Below are 17,855 nucleotides of genomic sequence, written 5' to 3'. Positions count from 1 at the left end.
GCTGCGGCGTTCCAGAGCCCTCCACAACAGATACGCAGGACTTCTATTTTTTCCGGACGCCGGAGCAAATTGCAGCAATTCAGCACCGAGCACATTGTGTGGGGCAGGAAGTGGTGCACAGAAACAAAATAAAACATCCGGTTAATTTTCAAAATAAAATACACGGTGTTCACAGCAGATAATATTATTTTCAGATGTCATTTCACCCCGTTGACACCATGGACAAGGAGATGTTAATCATGGAGGTGCACCAATATGTCTTTTCTACTACTCCTCTGGTGTTGTGGTTCTGTTTATAGAAACTACATCTTGTTATATCACGCGATTATGCATGAATTCGCGAGATCTCGTGGGTCCTCGAGCTGCACCGCTCCACACAGCAAACGCAGCCGGTGGGTGTTGACGGACGGCGGAGCATGCAGCGGATAACCAGCGCAGCCGTTCCGCAACAGACATGCATCCAGTGGAATTCCGGCGTTAGCTGGCAGAGGAAGGCGGGAAAGAGCTGTGGTTCCAGATGCAGTCTTTGTTGTGTCCCTTGTTCCAAAGGTGAAGATCTGAGGAAGCTGGTCGCTCGGGGTCCTTGCAGAGTTAGACGCTGGGGTGCTAACTCAACTTGGTTCTCCTTGTTGCTGAAAAGTTGCTCGCAAACCTTGTGCTTGCACCTCTAACTTCATGGTTCAGATTAAGACAGTCTGTGAGCAATTGCCCTCCCTTTAGTGGTAAGGGCAGTGAGAAAGGGTCTGAGCTTGTTGGCAGCCTAGGAGAAAGAGAAGGCCTGTCTGGGCACCTCTGGGCTGGTCCACAGCTCAGGACGAAGAGGTGTGAGCTCAGCAGCTCCAGAGTAACTGAAAGACTGTCTGAAGGGAGCAGACAGACAGACAGTTTTGAGACTTGTGTTTCACTGAGGTGAGAAATAGATCTCTTTGTCTGAGGAACAAAGATCATGGAGAGAAGAGAAGCCTTCACATGTCCAGTTTAGATTTTAACAAATGACAAATCATCTTTGGTTCTGTGAATCCCAACAGGAATCATACCTGCTGTTTGTTTAATATTGCACAAGAGTGAATGAATAGTCAACCTCTGCTATGTCAAGAACTCTGAAATCCATCAGCCTTTACTATCAATATGGCAGTTGTTAAGGCTTAGGTCCCATCATTAGTGTTTTGTGGGGAAAATGTGTTTAGTATAAGACAGTTGTTTTGTTGGTGAACCTTGTGAGTTGTAATTGAACCAAATTTTGTGTTTCAATGCAAGCTGCTTATACTCCCAACCAACAGAGAAGGAGTGCAAATAATAATATTAAACAAGATAATTCTCCTTAAGCAGTATTTATACATATGCATCAAATCGACAATGTATCTTCAGCATAGGCTCTGGGTAGATGTGTACCCTATGTCATAGCCTGACCTGAGCCTGACGTGGACCTGCTCAGAAATGTAACCTCACGTCTCGGCAAAGCAGACCTCTTGTTTATTTTATAAGACAAAAAAGCCCCCACAAAATGGCATTTTAAGTCCTGTGTATGATTTATCCAGACTTTATATGAATAGAGAGTGTACTGCTAGCTGCTAGGCTAATTTATGCAATGTAAAATGTCATAGGCTTATGTTAATAACGTTAGCATGTTGTATTTGTGGGGACAACATATTTAGTATTAGACAGTTGTTTTGTCGGCAAACCTTGTGAGTTGTAATTGAGACGAATTTTATAACATTACCATTGTTAAATGTTGCTGTTGCCCTTGCTTCATATGAGGAAAGAAAAAACTCCACTAGCCGCTAGGCTAATTTTCTTCATCTTTCGGCTGCTCCCTTTAGGGGTCGCCAGAGCAGATCATCTTCCTCCATCTCAGCCCTACTCCCTTCATTGTACATCCTATCATCCTTCCATCTGTATCCTTTCATTCTCTAATCCCTTGGTCCTCACCCCTTCACACATTCCTCTGAACCCATAACCCATCATATGCAATAAACCTGTAGTTTTATAAACTAGGTTTGGGAACAAAGACCACACCCTGAATACATCCCATTTCTCCCCAGAAGTATTTAAGTATACCTGATGCATTCTCTTTCTCTTCTACGCATTTCTCATATCCCACCTGCCCAATCCCTTCTTGCATCCTACATTTTTGTTTCTGCTCCTTTCTGCATACAGGAACCAGTGGGGGCTCCATCCGAAGCAGAGTTCATGAAGAGACAACTCCCCCACTCTGTCTCACTCCCGGGATCCCTCCTGCATTCCTGCCTTCGACCAACACATTCATCATTGCACTCCCCCGCTACCCAGAAACCCAGCCATTGAACATTTCATTGAACTACAAAAATACACTGTGACAAGCTGAAGTTTCCTTATTGCAAGAATAAGGCAAAGAAATGAATTCTGAACCAGGTAGTGCCCTTTATTTTACCTAAATGACACTCTAATATCCACACAGGCCGAATGTCACCACCTGTGTATACGACTGTAACCCATTAGAAACATTATGAAAAACATAAACATTAATCACTGCATAATGGGTAACCTGAGTGATCTACCACACATTTAAACACAGTTTTCTTTTGCTTCTAGCCTTAAACATATTGGGCTCTAGTTTCCCGGCGCGGCGCAGGGTGGCGAACCCCGTGCAGAGCTAGTTTTGAGCAGCGCAACCCGAGGCGCGCTCAGTTTGGTAGTTTGGCAGCCCAAGGTGCACTGAGATGGGTGTGGCGGCGCAGCAGGGGGAGGTGTCGACAGATCCAGCTTGGCGCAGTGACAGTTTTGTGCCAAAAGGCTTCGCCAAAGGTGCGCTAAAAGCTCTCCAGCTGAAACCAGGTCTACTGTCAGTGCAGGCGGAGCGCAGCCGGTGTAAGCCGAAGTTTGGCTGACCGGCGGACAGTGCGCACACGACACCAAAACCTCACAGGCAGGTTTCCAGAATATCAGGCACATTAATGATGCAATAAATACCCAAAAAACCACTATTCAATGCAACTATCTGCAATCAGCACATAAATGTATCTCTATATCGACTGTCCCGTCACATCTGATGTCAGATCAAAGGGGACTGGCACCGTTTGGCATGTTTGGCACGCGTAATGGAAACCCAACCTGATTTGATTAACACAGCTGCAAACTAATGAGTTCACATCCCTCTCAGCCAACCACAAACAGCCACAGCATCAGATAGGGAGTATATATTCAGCATCTGCCATCTTAGAAAAGTCAAAAGAAAAGAAACAGAGTGAGACTGCGACAGAGAAAGAGAGAGCGTATGCGCGCACGAGAGAAACGCAACATTGATTTACAATTGTGGTGACCTCCTCTTTGCATCATCAACCCGTGGAGGTCTGCTCACAGTTCCATATATTCAGACACTGCGAGCTTGGACCTCCCGGACCAAAACATCAGTTTCCTCCTGGGAGAAGTTTGGCCGTCTGACGCTGCTGCTCTCTTCTGCCATGGCGAATTGAGTCAACTCTCATTACGCCTTCGCGCGGCGCATTTAAGGGTGAGGAGAGGGGCTCATTTGATTGGTGTGATGTGAATCGGCTGTGTAAAACCCACTCCACGCCTTCTCTCCTCCCTCTTTCCGACTTGCGCAGGTAGGAGGGACGCAGTTGGCGAAGCGCAGGTGCGCTGCGCCCCCGCCTCGCCCGGTCTGCGAAACCAGAGCCCATAGTCTGATGGCATGCTGGGAAACTCCACCCATTTAGCCCCAACATGCCACAATATGTTAAGTGCACTATGATGATGTTGTTCATTGGCCTTAAACTAATTATGTGAAACTGGCTTTATAAATTTTTGTCAAATTAACTAAAAACTCAAGTCGGCAAGTCAATTGTTGCCCTAACATAAAAAAATGATGTCAGGCTCACAAGGAATGAGTGTCATCTGTGTAGACTTCACATTAAAGTTTTGTGTCATGGATGGACTGGGGTTTACAGTGCAAACGACAAAAAAAAAGTAATGTAGGTTTACTATGCATTACAGTGAGAAAGAGTGAATTACTTATAGGAATAGAACTAATAAAACCCCCTAGTTTTCTCTGGACCCCTCCAAAATCTGACCACTGATGAGATGTTTAGCCGCATGTCATCATTCAATCGCTGGCTGTCCAGGTGGTGTCCAGCAAGTAATGTGAGCTTCGTAAATAATTGGCAGTCATAATAATACCCACATTCCTTGAGGCAGCGGCCGAGGAGGGGGTGTTGCAGCCATTTTCAGCTCTAGTTTATTAATCAGCCCTAAACCTAAACTAGATTATAATTCCTTTGAAAGCCTTGTCCTTAGTCTTTTACAACTGACCTGGAAAACCTCATAGCCACTTCTGTTTGTAATAGTGTTCAGTAGGGCTTTAACAGAAAAGTTGATTTGTCGATGTGTCGACGTCAGTGGCACAAGTCAACACCCCCCGGGAGGAGTCGATACCTTGTTGGGTTCTCTGGGGTTCGGGTTGCTTCCTGGGTTAGAGCGAGTTGTTTTGCCACCGCGCGGCGCAGACGCCATCCCTCCACCGCTTCCTCGTAGGCTACAAATGTGTGTTTTATTCAAATACGAGGCAGTTACAATTACACCAAAGGACTCGCTTGCTCCCCGTGCTGCTTAGTCTCTTATCACCCTTAGTCAAGCTTTTCAGAGGAATTACTAAGAACTTTTTGTCGAAGTAAATGTTAGCAACGCTCTGCTCCAGGCTCAAACCAGCCCGCCATCTTACTACGTCAGCATCTGTTTCAGCATCTGTTTTTGTCATACAGATTACTGTAAATTTATTATGTTGATCTGTTCTGTACGACATCTATTAGGTCTGTCCGTCCTGGAAGAGGGATCCCTCCTCTGTTGCTCTTCCTGAGGTTTGTGATATTGGGCTTTATATATAAAATTGAATTGAACTGAATTGAATTTCCTCATGTCAATTATTTACTGAGCTATGAACTGTATCTATTATGTTACTAAAGGCATCTTGTCAGTGGCATTATATCAAGTCACTTGTGGTGCTATTTCGCTTTGGCAGTGTTTTCCTCTGTCCAGCCCTGCCAGTACATCTGATAAATTGGACGTAGAGAGAGAAGGGGGAGGTGATTAGAAGGAGGCGGCAGGCAGGAGCGCGTGAGAGAGAAATAACAGCCACATAGTGTAAAGTGTGAGAAACAAAGAGGTGTCAAGATACTGGTGGGTGAGTAGGTGGCTTTGGCTTTGATTACTCTCAGCTCCAACTCAAATATGAAATGTAATGGTTTTTTTTTCTTTGTGTTACTGAATCATTTAGATGAAGCTGGGGGTTGTGGGGGTGTGTTTGCTGTACATTTGTCTGTGTGTGTGTGTGTGTGTTTCAGCTTGGCTTTGTGTGTGTCAAAACTTCTGAGTGAGGAAAACTTGCCTTGGATGATGTTTATTTAGAGCTAAATAACACAATATTTTTTACTTTTTAACTCAACAAAAAATCCTCGAGTGCCAAAGTAATAAGCATGATTAGTTATTTAGTCACTATACAGATGAATTATGGACTAACAGTCTTGTTCCACTAGCTTCTCCAAATGCAGATGAGCAATGCTGCCTTCTTTTATGGGACTTTGGAGGATGCTACCTGTGGATCAACTACTCTCAGCACCAGAAAACTTGTTACATGTTGCATAAAGCAAAGGTCCTTTCAGAGCCAGAGTCACTTTTGTTACTACCTGACAAACCGCTGTTTTGCTGATGTGTTCATTGTCTCTGATGTTATAAAGAAAACTGTCACTGCAGAAGAATCAAAGGGCAATGCATAAAATTTGCTCTGATGATAATGTAAATCCACGATGTGTAATATTTGATATAACAGTGGAACAGATTGTTAGATAAATGATAGAGTGTGAGGTGAAATTGTATCTTTTATAAAGACACTCTTTTGGGGAGAAATTCAAACTGGGGCTAAACACCTTCTCCTTATGCAACAGCCTCTGAATAAACTGTGCCTCAACGTCCACGACTTCAATCAGAAAAGGATACGCCATGTTTCTCCTTCCTGCCACACGCTCAGTGAGCGATTAGCCTCGGGCTTAGATGAAGCAAACCTGTGGAGTAAGTTGCCATAGTAACTGACTCAGGGTTACGCTAAACTGGCTTTGTGAAATGGAAAACTCAGAGTTTCCCTCATCTCAGGCTCAACATACTCAGAGTTTTCACTAATTTTGCTTTCTGAAATAGGGCCCTGTGCTGCCCATGATGCCGCCCTGCCAGTTGTTCTGTTTATACAAACATCATTTTATTGCTGGTATCACCTCTGATCAATCTTGTGTATCAGTCCGAGTTCCCTCTTTAAATTTGGAGGTTTTTGCGGGTCACTGAACGCAGCACAGGCGTAACTCTTCATAAGTTCTTTTTCATCTCAGCAGCAGTTTGTGGAGATTTGAGTCACAGGGGGACTGTCCCAATCAGAGCTGATCAGATCAATGGAAAAGAGAAGCAGGTGCTGCAGAGGCAAACTTTTAGACCGACCACAATAAATTGTTCAGTTTCACTTTCACTTTGCCTGATGTTCCGCTGCTCTGTCCGTGCCCAGACTATGCCCTGTGCTCCAAGAGTGTGGGGCAATAAATAACCAAATGGTATCCCAACAGTGCTAATGAATGGTCCAGCTCCAAAAACAGAAAATCATAACGCGGTAGCAGATGTTTTAATCGTGGCAGGCCATCTCAAATAAATGAATGTCAAGGAAACACTGGTATTAATGAGTAACATGTTTAAGTTGCTCAAACAGCATGGCCTCCATTAAATCGCATCAGGACTATTGACTTGTATTTGCAGCTGAGCAAATCTGGCATAGGACTGGACCTTTGTGCAAAGTTTGGTTATTTTTCGCACATGGAAAGTAGGATTTCCTCGGGAGAAGAAGAAGAAGAAGAAGAAGAAGAAGAAGAAGAAGAAGAAGAAGGAGCAGGAAAACAAGAGGGTCCTGGCAGGACTGCCTTCCTGGCCCCTAAGTAAGAATGGGCACGTCTTTTACTGTGCCAGAGCCAGAAATGTAGCCACACAAAAACTGCAACAATAAACTGCTGCTTGTTTATTTGTTATTTGTCTGACAGAAGTGTTTGCTGAACCTCCTGTGGTTGTTGTATCTTGAAATGGTCGGCATCAATCGAACCACAAGGAGCATAGCTTTTGAACAATATGTTGTATGAGTAAACCACTTAAACACAGCGAATACAGCAGTTGTTTACATTATCCTTATGAAAAATGTGTGTAAAGCCTTATGAGAACCCGCAGACAGGCCATGATATTTTTAAGTTAATGTGCAATTATTGACAGACTGAAATAAATTCTATTTAAAAGAAAACACTTTGATAAAACCCTTAGTACCGTGGTTGCTAGTACTGCCAAGGCTACTGGCAGCACACACTCAGTCAAAAACAGCACACAACAATACAGAAACATGTCACACACTGGACTTGCAAATCCAATCTTGTTGTTTACCACTGACAGTCAGTGTAGTTTTAACTTCTATATTTGTTCTGTGTATTGAACCAATCAATCAATCAATCAATTTTATTTATAAACCCCAATATCACAAATCACAATTTGCCTCAGAGGGCTTTACAGCATACGACATCAAGACTGCATCATGCATCTTCCCTTTAAGCAGTAAAGATTACAAATGAACAACTCCTTCCTCTCAGAAAAGAATCAGGTCTCTGTGCTCCTCCCCATTTTTTCTCCCTGTTTTACCCCCTCATCCCACTCCCCTCCCCCCAAAAAGTTTTATGTTTGATGTATCTTTAGAAACAGCCCTGGCACTGCTATATTTAGGCCTTAGAGAAGCGTAGGAAGAGCCCAGAATAGCAGGCAAAGGGGAGGAGACGTGTCTTTGACAAAAAAATGAGGGAGGCATTGACCAGATGCTATAAATAGGGCTGTGACGCCGTAAACAGCTTGAGCTAGTCGCCATGGGAACAGCAGGAGGAGGCACACAGAGGTTTTCATGCGCCCATTTATCCAGCTATCTGGACATACAAACACACACACACACAGGGCTGTGTGTGTGTGTAGCTAGGTGGTTGTACTATCTGGCTGTTGAAGTGAGACACACTCACACACACATTCATACACAGAGCTGAGATGTTCTCCGCTCTTAGTATAAAGCAGCCATGGAAAATGAAAAGCAATGTCATTGAAATCATATCAGAATATTCATGTGTGCATTTACTTGTGTATGTGTGTGTTTGGGAGACAGGAAAAGACAGAGAGAGAAAGAGGATCATGTAATGGTACCTTCTATGGCGTGGAGGTGGGTACACGTGATATATCCGACAACCCTTTGTTCCTGATGGGAGGTGCCCACGTGAACCTGCAGGGAGGCAGAGACGAACATGACACAATGTTACATCAAAGCCCACTGAATAAGTGTGTTTGTGCATATAAAGCTTGTCAGGTAACAACAGCAACAATTAGATCATACATGGCAAGGTGTAACTTTATTGATCCCTCTGGGCAAACAGAGTCATTACAGCAGAAATATATCTGTAGCAATTAGGCTGTGCTACACAGCAGCTAGGCAAGAAAATGAATGTAAACTATGTAGCATATGAAAATATAAAGAAGCAAATTGCATTTGCATTGCACTGCATTGCATTGTAGATCGTAATTATCTCATAATAAGGTCCATTGCAGTAATGATATCCCTATATTACATAAGTATATCATTATGTATATACATTATATTACCTCATAAACAGGGATGGGAAGTAACTTTCTAGTACTTAACTACAGTAAGTACATCTATTCATGTACTGTACTGTACTACTCATGTTCTGCTACTATACTCCCCTACATCTCAGAAAGAAATATTGCACTTTGTACTCCATTGCATTCATTTGATACCTTTAGTTACTTTGCAGATTCAGATTAATAATACAAAATATAATCAAGAATGATGTTTTCTTTTGCATAAAGACTGGACAAAGTTTTCTGTAATTATAAGATTTGTATCTCATATTACTAGATTGTCTTCATGATTGTGAGATCTCTTACCTATGAAAAAGATCTCCTTATTCTGTCAAAATTAAGCAATAATATTATTATTACGCATATTATGCCATAATTATGCATGATGAGAATTTTGGCATGATACAATCCATATCCTCTATATACCATAATCTATAACTCATAACAATAAGATAGTTATCCTGTAATAATGACTTAATAACTATGTAATGGCGTAACTATGAGATAAGTTTCCCGTCATTCAATACATTCTCACTCTGACCTTGTCACATATCGATGTTTGGTCATGGATTTTCCATGTCGAGATATGATGTGCATGATACCCTGGGTGCATTGGTTGTTGACGTTCTGGTCTACTGTCACATACATTGTGTTTTTAAAATACATTTCTGTTTTCACAGGAAATGTACAGTTTTCATCCAGTCTCTTTTAAGATAAACACACTACATTGGTATAACACCGCACATTGATGTTTTTGTCCTTCAACAACAAACGCACATAGTTTTGTTTAGCCAACGCATGCATGTGGTTGGGTGTAGGAAAAAAGAACAGGGTTTGGCTTTACAATCTTACAGGAAGTGAGCACCAGCCTCCTGGATGAAAGTTGGTAATTGTTGGTTGATGAGATATGGATCTCATAATTATAAAAGCTTTATTTTTATAATCATGAAATGTGGACGATAATAATGACATATTGCCTTCACTTAGTTTTTTTCTGGATGCAGTGTGCTGTAAAGCATATACAGTATCATAACTGAAAATAAGGGATGTCTGATCAGAGGGATATCAGGATGAAAAGGTGTGTAACATATATGTATTGGAAAAAACAATAAAAGTATTTTAAAATTAAAGATGTATACATGACACAAAACAAAAATTGGACTGCAAATTCTAGAATGCGGCCTGTGAAAAATATTGATGTGGCATCTTGTATGCATTTAAAATGTATATGTAATTTAAAAAAAATGTTTATGCATGTTCTCTGTTCTGATTTTGCTTTGACAGCTGACTGCAGCTGGAACATTAGCATGTATTTCTGATTGATGTTGCAAAACAACGACAACGACAACAACAACAACAACAACAACAACAACAAAAAGGCAAGATGCAGCGAGCATTGCTGAAAACCTGCTGTCTGCTGTGAACCCTGTTGTCATTACTGCAGCATTCAACATCCAAATACAGTATCTGCTTTCATTTGTATTCCTATATACACATTCTTTGGATTCCCTGTTGACTGAGTCAGAATTTATGACAATCTTTATGTTCAGCAATATTGTTAAACAACTCAATTGTGCTAGTGTGGACAAAACACAAGCACATCACTACAAGAGATGGCAATGTCAGCCCACCCACTTTGGACCACACTGATATACACTGAACAAAAATATAAACGCAACACTTTTGTTTTTGCTCCCATTTTTCATGAGCTGAACTCAAAGATCTAAAACATTTTTTATACACGCAAAAGACCATTTCCCTCAAATATTGTTCACAAATCTGTCTAAATCTGTGTTAGTGAGCACTTCTCCTTTGCCGAGATAATCCATCCCACCTCACAAGTGTGGCATATCAAGATGCTAATTAGACAGCATGAATATTGCACAGGTGTGCCTTAGGCTGGCCACAATAAAAGGCCACTCTAAAATGTTCAGTTTTATCACACAGCACGATGCCACAGATGTTGCAAGTTTTGAGGGAGCGTGAAATTGGCATGCTGACTGCAGGAATGTCCACCAGAGCTGTTGCCCATGAACTGAATGTTCATTTCTCTACCATAAGCCGTCTCCAAAGGTGTTTCAGACAATTTGGCAGTACATCCAACCGGCCTCACAACTGCAGACCACGTGTAACCACACCAGCCCAGGACCTTCACATCCAGCATGTTCACCTCCAAGATCGTCTGAGACCAGCCACCCAGACAGCTGCTGCAACAATCGGTTTGCATAACCAAAGAATTTCTGCACAAACTGTCAGAAACCGTCTCAGGAAAGCTCATCTGCATGCTCGTCATCCTCATCGGGGTCTCGACCTGACTGCAGTTCATCGTCGTAACCGACTTGAGTGGGCAAATGCTCACATTCGATGGTGTCTGGCACGTTGGAGAGGTGTTCTCTTCACAGATGAATCCTGGTTTTCACCGTTCAGGGGAGATGGCAGACAGCATGTGTGGCATCGTGTGGGTAAGCGGTTTGCTGATGTCAACGTTGTGGATCGAGTGGCCCATGGTGGCGAGGGGGTTATGGTATGGGCAGGCGTATGTTATGGACAGCGAACACAGGTGCATTTTATTGATGGCATTTTGAATGCACAGAGATACCGTGATGAGATCCTGAGGCCCATTGTTGTGCCATTCATCCACGACCATCACCTCATGTTGCAGCATGATAATGCACGGCCCCATGTTGCAAGGATCTGAACACAATTCCTGGAAGCTGAAAACATCCCAGTTCTTGCATGGCCAGCATACTCACTGGACATGTCACCCATTGAGCATGTTTGGGATGCTCTGGATCGGCATATACGACAGCGTGTTCCAGTTCCTGCCAATATCCAGCAACTTCGCACAGCCAGTGAAGGGGAGTGGACCAACATTCCACAGGCCACAATCAACAACCTGATCAACTCTATGCGAAGGAGATGTGTTGCACTGCATGAGGCAAATGGTGGTCACACCAGATACTGACTGGTTTTCTGACCCCCCCCAGACTCCCCCAATAAAGCAAAACTGAACATTTCAGAGTGGCCTTTTATTGTGGCCAGCCTAAGGCACACCTGTGCAATATTCATGCTGTCTAATCAGCATCTTGATATGCCACACTTGTGAGGTGGGATGGATTATCTCGGCAAAGGAGAAGTGCTCACTAACACAGATTTAGACAGATTTGTGAACAATATTTGTGAGAAATGGTCTTTTGTGTATATAGAAAATGTTTTAGATCTTTGAGTTCAGCTCATGAAAAATGGGAGCAAAAACAAAAGTGTTGCATTTATATTTTTGTTCAGTGTATTTCAACAACTCTAGATAAACTGCCACAAAATCTGGTACAGAAATGTAATAATAATCAATAAATATTTGGTAATTGGTATAATTACTCTTTTTATCTAATGTTTGCCTACTAAGCCACTAAACTAAGATGATGAACATGGTAACATTAAAACTGCTTAGCATCAGCATGTGAGCATGCTGAGGTTAGCGTATAGCTCAATCTCAATTCTCCCCAGGCCCCCAGGAAAGCAGCTCAGTCTTGCAGCCAATTTTTCCTAGTTACCACCCTGGGTACTGCATGAAAAAAAAAATCTTGCAGCCCAAAAAGCATGTTCCCCATAGACCATCACTAGAAAAGAGATGGCTGTAAAACTTTTGATAGGACTCCAACTGCAAACAAGGTTAAGTATGACTCTTTCTATTATGATTTTCTCTGATCTATGGAGGATTAATCCTTGAGCCAAGAAAAACAGTGATGTCACCACAATGTATAATCTATGAGCCGAGCTGTAAATCCTGGGCGGAGCCAGCGGGCAAGACACTATTGTGCATATTCAGTAGGTCGCATACCATGGAAAAAATGTTAAAATCCACTGAGATATTTTAGTTTGACAGATGCAAATGAATATGTAATTTAATTAACAAGCATTTTAGAAAAATTGCAAAAACTGCCTTGTCAGATGTTTCAACTGTTGAACTGTTACTTTCAGCTAACTAATCCAATGTTATTCATTACTTTTAGCTAACTAATACTATTTCAACAGCTAAGTTACTTTTATCTTATTGTTTCAACCTTTATCCATTACTTCAGGCTAACTAATGGTATTTCAATTGTTTATCACTTTTAACTGTTTCAACAGTAATTCATTACTTTTAGCTAACTAACGCTATTTTAACCATTTCTCAGTTACTTTTAGCTATTACAACAGTTTATTCATTACTTTTAAATAACTAATGTTACATCAACTGTTTACCTTGCTTCTTGTTTTTTTTCAATAGATTAATCTGTCTGGTCCTGCAAATTTTGTCAGATTTGTCACTATAATCCTTCATAATGATAGCAAGCAACAGATGATGATGTAACGAGTGGCGTTCCATTCCCAAGGTTAAGATTTCAAACCCTACCCCTTGCAGCTCCATTCTGAAGGGCCACTACTTAGTCGAGGACCCTCAAAAACTAGGCAAAGGGACCAAAGGGAAGAATTGGAAGTGCAGCCTCACAAAGCTGCTGGCATGGCTGCGATTACATTATGATATAGGCATAAATATGTAGGCATGGCATATTTTTTTGTTGACAGGAAAGAAATGCCAGCTATTGATCACTGTGAACAATTGAAATGAGTTAGCAATGGTAAAGCAAGGTAGCAATGTTCTGTAGGCCAACTCAATCACAGTGAGCTAAACACAGAACTTAAGATTTTTTTCCAACATGTCCTTGTATGTAAGCTTTATACATTTTTCAGTACTTCTTCATGACCTCAATCTCTTCATTCCCTGAGCTGCAGAGTGTGGGCAAAGCTGCAATAAATTGAACATCACTCGAGATTTAATCAGACACCTTTAGCATCAGTGTTGAGAAGTCCTTCAACAACACAGAAACAAGACACGGAGGACAGTGGAGGCTGGCAGCTCTGAAGTGCTGGTAGGTGGATGCAGACTGAGGAAGAGGAGGAGGAATAAAGGGCTGCAAAGAAAGGGAGATGGTGATTGTGGGGTGGTTAGTTTGAAGTGGGAAGGCATCTGGGTGGAGACAGAATACATCCTGTTAGAGACCAGCTTAGAGACAGCCTTGGACAACTCCATCCTCATGATCAAGGAGGGATTTTTGCAAAGCCATATAATTAGTATGACCAAATCTAAGCAACAATCCACTTGACTATTTTTTACACATATGTATAAAAGACTATTACCAGTTGCAACACAACAATAGTTTAACATGCTGTTTATCCAGTTAATGAAAGCTTTTACATTTGCTGCTCTAAAAGCTTGCATCTGGGGAGGTTTTTGCCAAGAGTAAGCCCTGACAATCTTTCACATTTCTGTTGTTTGATTTATTTTTGGTATTGAAGAACAGCTGGCCTTTTTGGGTAGACTTTGCATGTTCTTGCAGCCATGCAGGTTAGGTGAACTGGCAACACTACACTTCGCTTAAGTCATAATATGTGAATGGTTGTCTGTATAGTTGTATCAGCCCTGACCTGTCCAAAGTGTACCCAGCCTGAGACCTAAGATACCAGCTAGTACCCTGCAACCCTGAACAGAATGGAATACAGTGCATTCAGAAAGTATTCAGACCCCCTTCACCTTTGTCACTTTTGTTATGTTGCAGCCAGATGCTACAATCATTTAAATTATTTTTTTTCCCACATTAATCTACACGCAGTTCCCCATAATGACAAAGTGAAAATAGAATTTTAGAAATTTTTGCAAACTTATAAAAAAGGAAAAACTGAAATGTCACATTGGCATAAGTATTTAGACCCTTTACTCAGTACTTAGTTGAAGAACCTTTGGCAGCAATAACAGCCTTGAGCCTTTTTGGGTATGACGCAACAAGCTGTGCACACCTGGATTGGGGGATTTTCTGCCATTCTTCTTTGCACATCCTCTCAAGCCCAGTCAGATTGGATGGGGACCATCCAGAGATGTTCGATAGGGTTCAAGTCAGGGCTTTGGCTGGGCCACTCCAGAACATTCGCAGAGTTGTCCCTAAGCCACTCCTGTGTTGTCTTGGCTGTGTGCTTAGGGTCATTGTCATGTTGGAAGGTGAACCTTCGGCCCAGTCTGAGGTCCTGAGCACTGTGGAACAGATTTTCATTGAGGATCTCTCTGTACTTTGCTCCATTCACCTTTCCCTCAATCCCGACCAGTCTCCCATTCCCTGCTGCTGAATAACACCCCCACAGCATGATGCTGCCACCACCATGTTTCACCGTTGGGATGGTATTGGGCAGGCGATTGGTGGAGGGCTGCAGTGATGGTTGTCCTTCTGGAACTTTGTCCCATCTCCACACAGGATCTCTGGAGCTCAGTCAGAGTGATCATCAGGTTCTTGGTCACATCTCCTACTAAAGCCCTTCTCCCCGATTGCTCAGTTTTGCTGGGTGATCAGCTCTTGGTAGAGTCCTGGTTGTGCCAAACTTCTTCCATTTAAGAATTGTGGAGGCCACTGTGCTCTTGGGAATATTCAGTGCAGCAGAATTTTTTTTGTAGCCTTCCCCAGATTTGTGCCTTGCAACAATCCTGTCTCTGACCTCTGCAGGCAATTCCTTTGACCCCATGGCTTGGTTCTTGCTCTGATATGCATTGTCAAAAAAAGACTGATTGGGCTTTCCTGCAAATTTGCACAATTCCTGTTTAAAAAGGGCTATAGAGAGGTGTGTGCCTCTCTATAAAAGGCGCAAGGTGTAGAAACATCTCAGCAATGATCAAGGGGAATGAGAGGCACCTGAGCGGAATTTCAGGTGTTGTTGCAAAGGGTCTGGATACTTATGCCAATATGATATTTCAGTTTTTAATTTTTAATAAATTTGCAAAAAAATCTAAAATTCTATTTTCACTTTGTCATTATGGGGTACTGAGTGTAGATTAATGTAAAATAAAAAATGAATTTAAATGATTGTAGTATCTGGCTGCAACATAACAAAAGTGACAAAAGTGAAGGGGGTCTGAATACTTTCTGAGTGCACTGTAGATAATGAATGGATAGATGGATACAGAAGAAAAACAGGGGTAGCAAGTATGAGCAGTCAGAGCCACTAATGCTGAAAAGAGAAAACCACTTGCAGAAACCAACTAGAATTACCACCTTGCGGTTGTATGCCTCTGTGAACCCGTCAAGTTGCAGTTACAGTTTACATGCATGTCTATGAAAACACCAAGGCTTCACACCAAGGCTTCATACACATCTTCCCCCCGGCAGCACAGAAGATTTATACAATCAGCACAATTAAAAAAAAAGAAAAAAGAAAAAAGAAAAAAAAAGTATTCTCGCAGAACATTATGTCACAGTGAAGTTGACCTTTGACCTTTGTGTGAAATTTTGTCATGATTAGCATAAGAATTCCTGAGTTGGGGCCAAAAACATGTTTTGTGAGGTCAAAGTAACTTCCAAATTCTAATCAGTTCATTGAAAAATTCAGTTCATGGAAAAATTCCCTCAAGGCCTTCTTGAGATGTTACATTCCAATATGCGATGTACGAAAGGCCAGTGACCTTGCCCTTTGACCACTAAATTCTAATCAGTTCCTTCTTGAGTCCAAGTGGATATTTGTGCCAAATTTGAGGAAATTCCCTCAAGGATTATTATGAAATATCTTGTTCAAGAGTTAATGTTAAAATACTGCATTTATAGAATGAGATGGATGCAAGGTCACAATGATCTGACCACCAAAATCTAATCAGTTCATCCTTCAGTCCAAATGGACATGAATGCCTTTCTGTGTGTGTGTGTGTGTGTGTGTGTGTGTGTGTGTGTGTGTGTGCGTGCGTGTGTGTGTGTTTCTGGTTTGTCAAGTTCGACCACAAACCAGAAAACAGGTTAGCAAACAGCAGAAAGCAGCATGGAGGCCAGTAAAAAATGTTACGGTGGTTACTTCTTTTTATATATCTCTTCCTCATTTGGTCTCTCTTTCAAACTCAGTGCAGACTGAATATAAATTGATGTTTGAGTGCTGCTTGGGCGGAGACGAGCAGTATTTTGTAGTGGTGCGTTATTGCATTGCATCGCTAAAGGGGCTAAAATTAACGCATTTATTCGGGTGTTGTGTTTCCATCACTGCTGATCGGAGCCGGAGCCGATGAATACCTGTGACTACTGCATGTCATTTGACCCGGGTGTTAATAGAAATTGTAACCTTTCCTATTACATTAAGAAGCCAGATTTTAGTGGGTGTTGGCAGGATGTTTTGTGCAGTGGAACAGGGGCTAAAGATATGATAGGGTATAGTGTGATTTGCCCTGCTCGCCCCATTGACTCCAGTAGATGTGGTACCAAAGTCTGGCTCCAATGCAAAATTCGTACACTGTTACTGACGTCATGTCCTTTCATCCTTTTATAGTTTCCTTGAATCTAAATCACGTCATCTTTCAGCTCTGCTTTTTAGCCACTCACTAGTGTTCATCTACCCTGTTACCTCTACTGACTTCTTTCACAGTGCCTTTCAACATGCTTGTTGTGTAATACACTCATTCAGTCAAATCAATGTGCATAATTTACAATCAGTGACTGTAATTAAGAAAGAAGTCAGCATCTATCCCTCTGGTGAGTTAGCCATGGCGTTAAGGCACCTCACTGAGGAGGGGACTTAATTTAGACAGATGGAAACTGATTGCCAATAATGGGATGGCTGTTTTGGCTTGCTATCTGTGCAGAGCTCCCAAAGAAAAAACCTTAAAGCCATAATAAAGCATTAGCCTAATTTGCTTGTCTTTAATACCAAACACCAAGCTCACATTGTACACTGTAGACTAGAGAACAGTAAATACACCTTACAGCAAAAGGCTATACATTTCTCTCCAAAGATGAAGGCACTAATTAAATTTCTCTCAGTGAAATTAATATTTCGTGAGAATGGCTGGGCTAGAAGAGAGCTAGAAAAGACTCAAATACTTGTTAAATACACTTTGAGATGGTTTCATTTCCATACACAATAAATACCACAATAATAGTAAATTATAATAATTTATCTTTTTTTATTTGATAGGGATGATGCAATTTAATAAAGTTCCAACACAGAGTATGAGACTGATGTGTTTTCAACTCTTGTCCCAAGTTGGGCTTTTAGCTATAGGCCTACAATTATTAAGAATGTACAGTTTTAAACATCATTGACAAGGGGCATAAGTGTCCCTTGTGAATGATTCAGATTGCTGCCTCGGAAATACACCTGTGCTCAAAGAATAACTT

The 17,855-nt window shown here is 41.7% G+C and overlaps 1 protein-coding gene across 1 annotated transcript in view; it reads right to left on the bottom strand.

The window, feature by feature from the left end:
• Positions 1–17,855, bottom strand: part of smpd3 (sphingomyelin phosphodiesterase 3) — a 106,397-nt gene that overhangs the window by 25,077 nt on the left and 63,465 nt on the right. The window contains exon 5 of the mRNA XM_033634064.2: positions 8,227–8,302. Coding sequence (XP_033489955.1) covers positions 8,227–8,302 — 76 coding nt within the window. The remainder of the gene's footprint in view (positions 1–8,226; positions 8,303–17,855) is intronic.

Source organism: Epinephelus lanceolatus, chromosome 5, assembly GCF_041903045.1.
Source record: "Epinephelus lanceolatus isolate andai-2023 chromosome 5, ASM4190304v1, whole genome shotgun sequence".
NCBI lineage: Eukaryota > Metazoa > Chordata > Actinopteri > Perciformes > Serranidae > Epinephelus > Epinephelus lanceolatus.
This window is presented reverse-complemented; position numbering and strand designations above follow the sequence as displayed.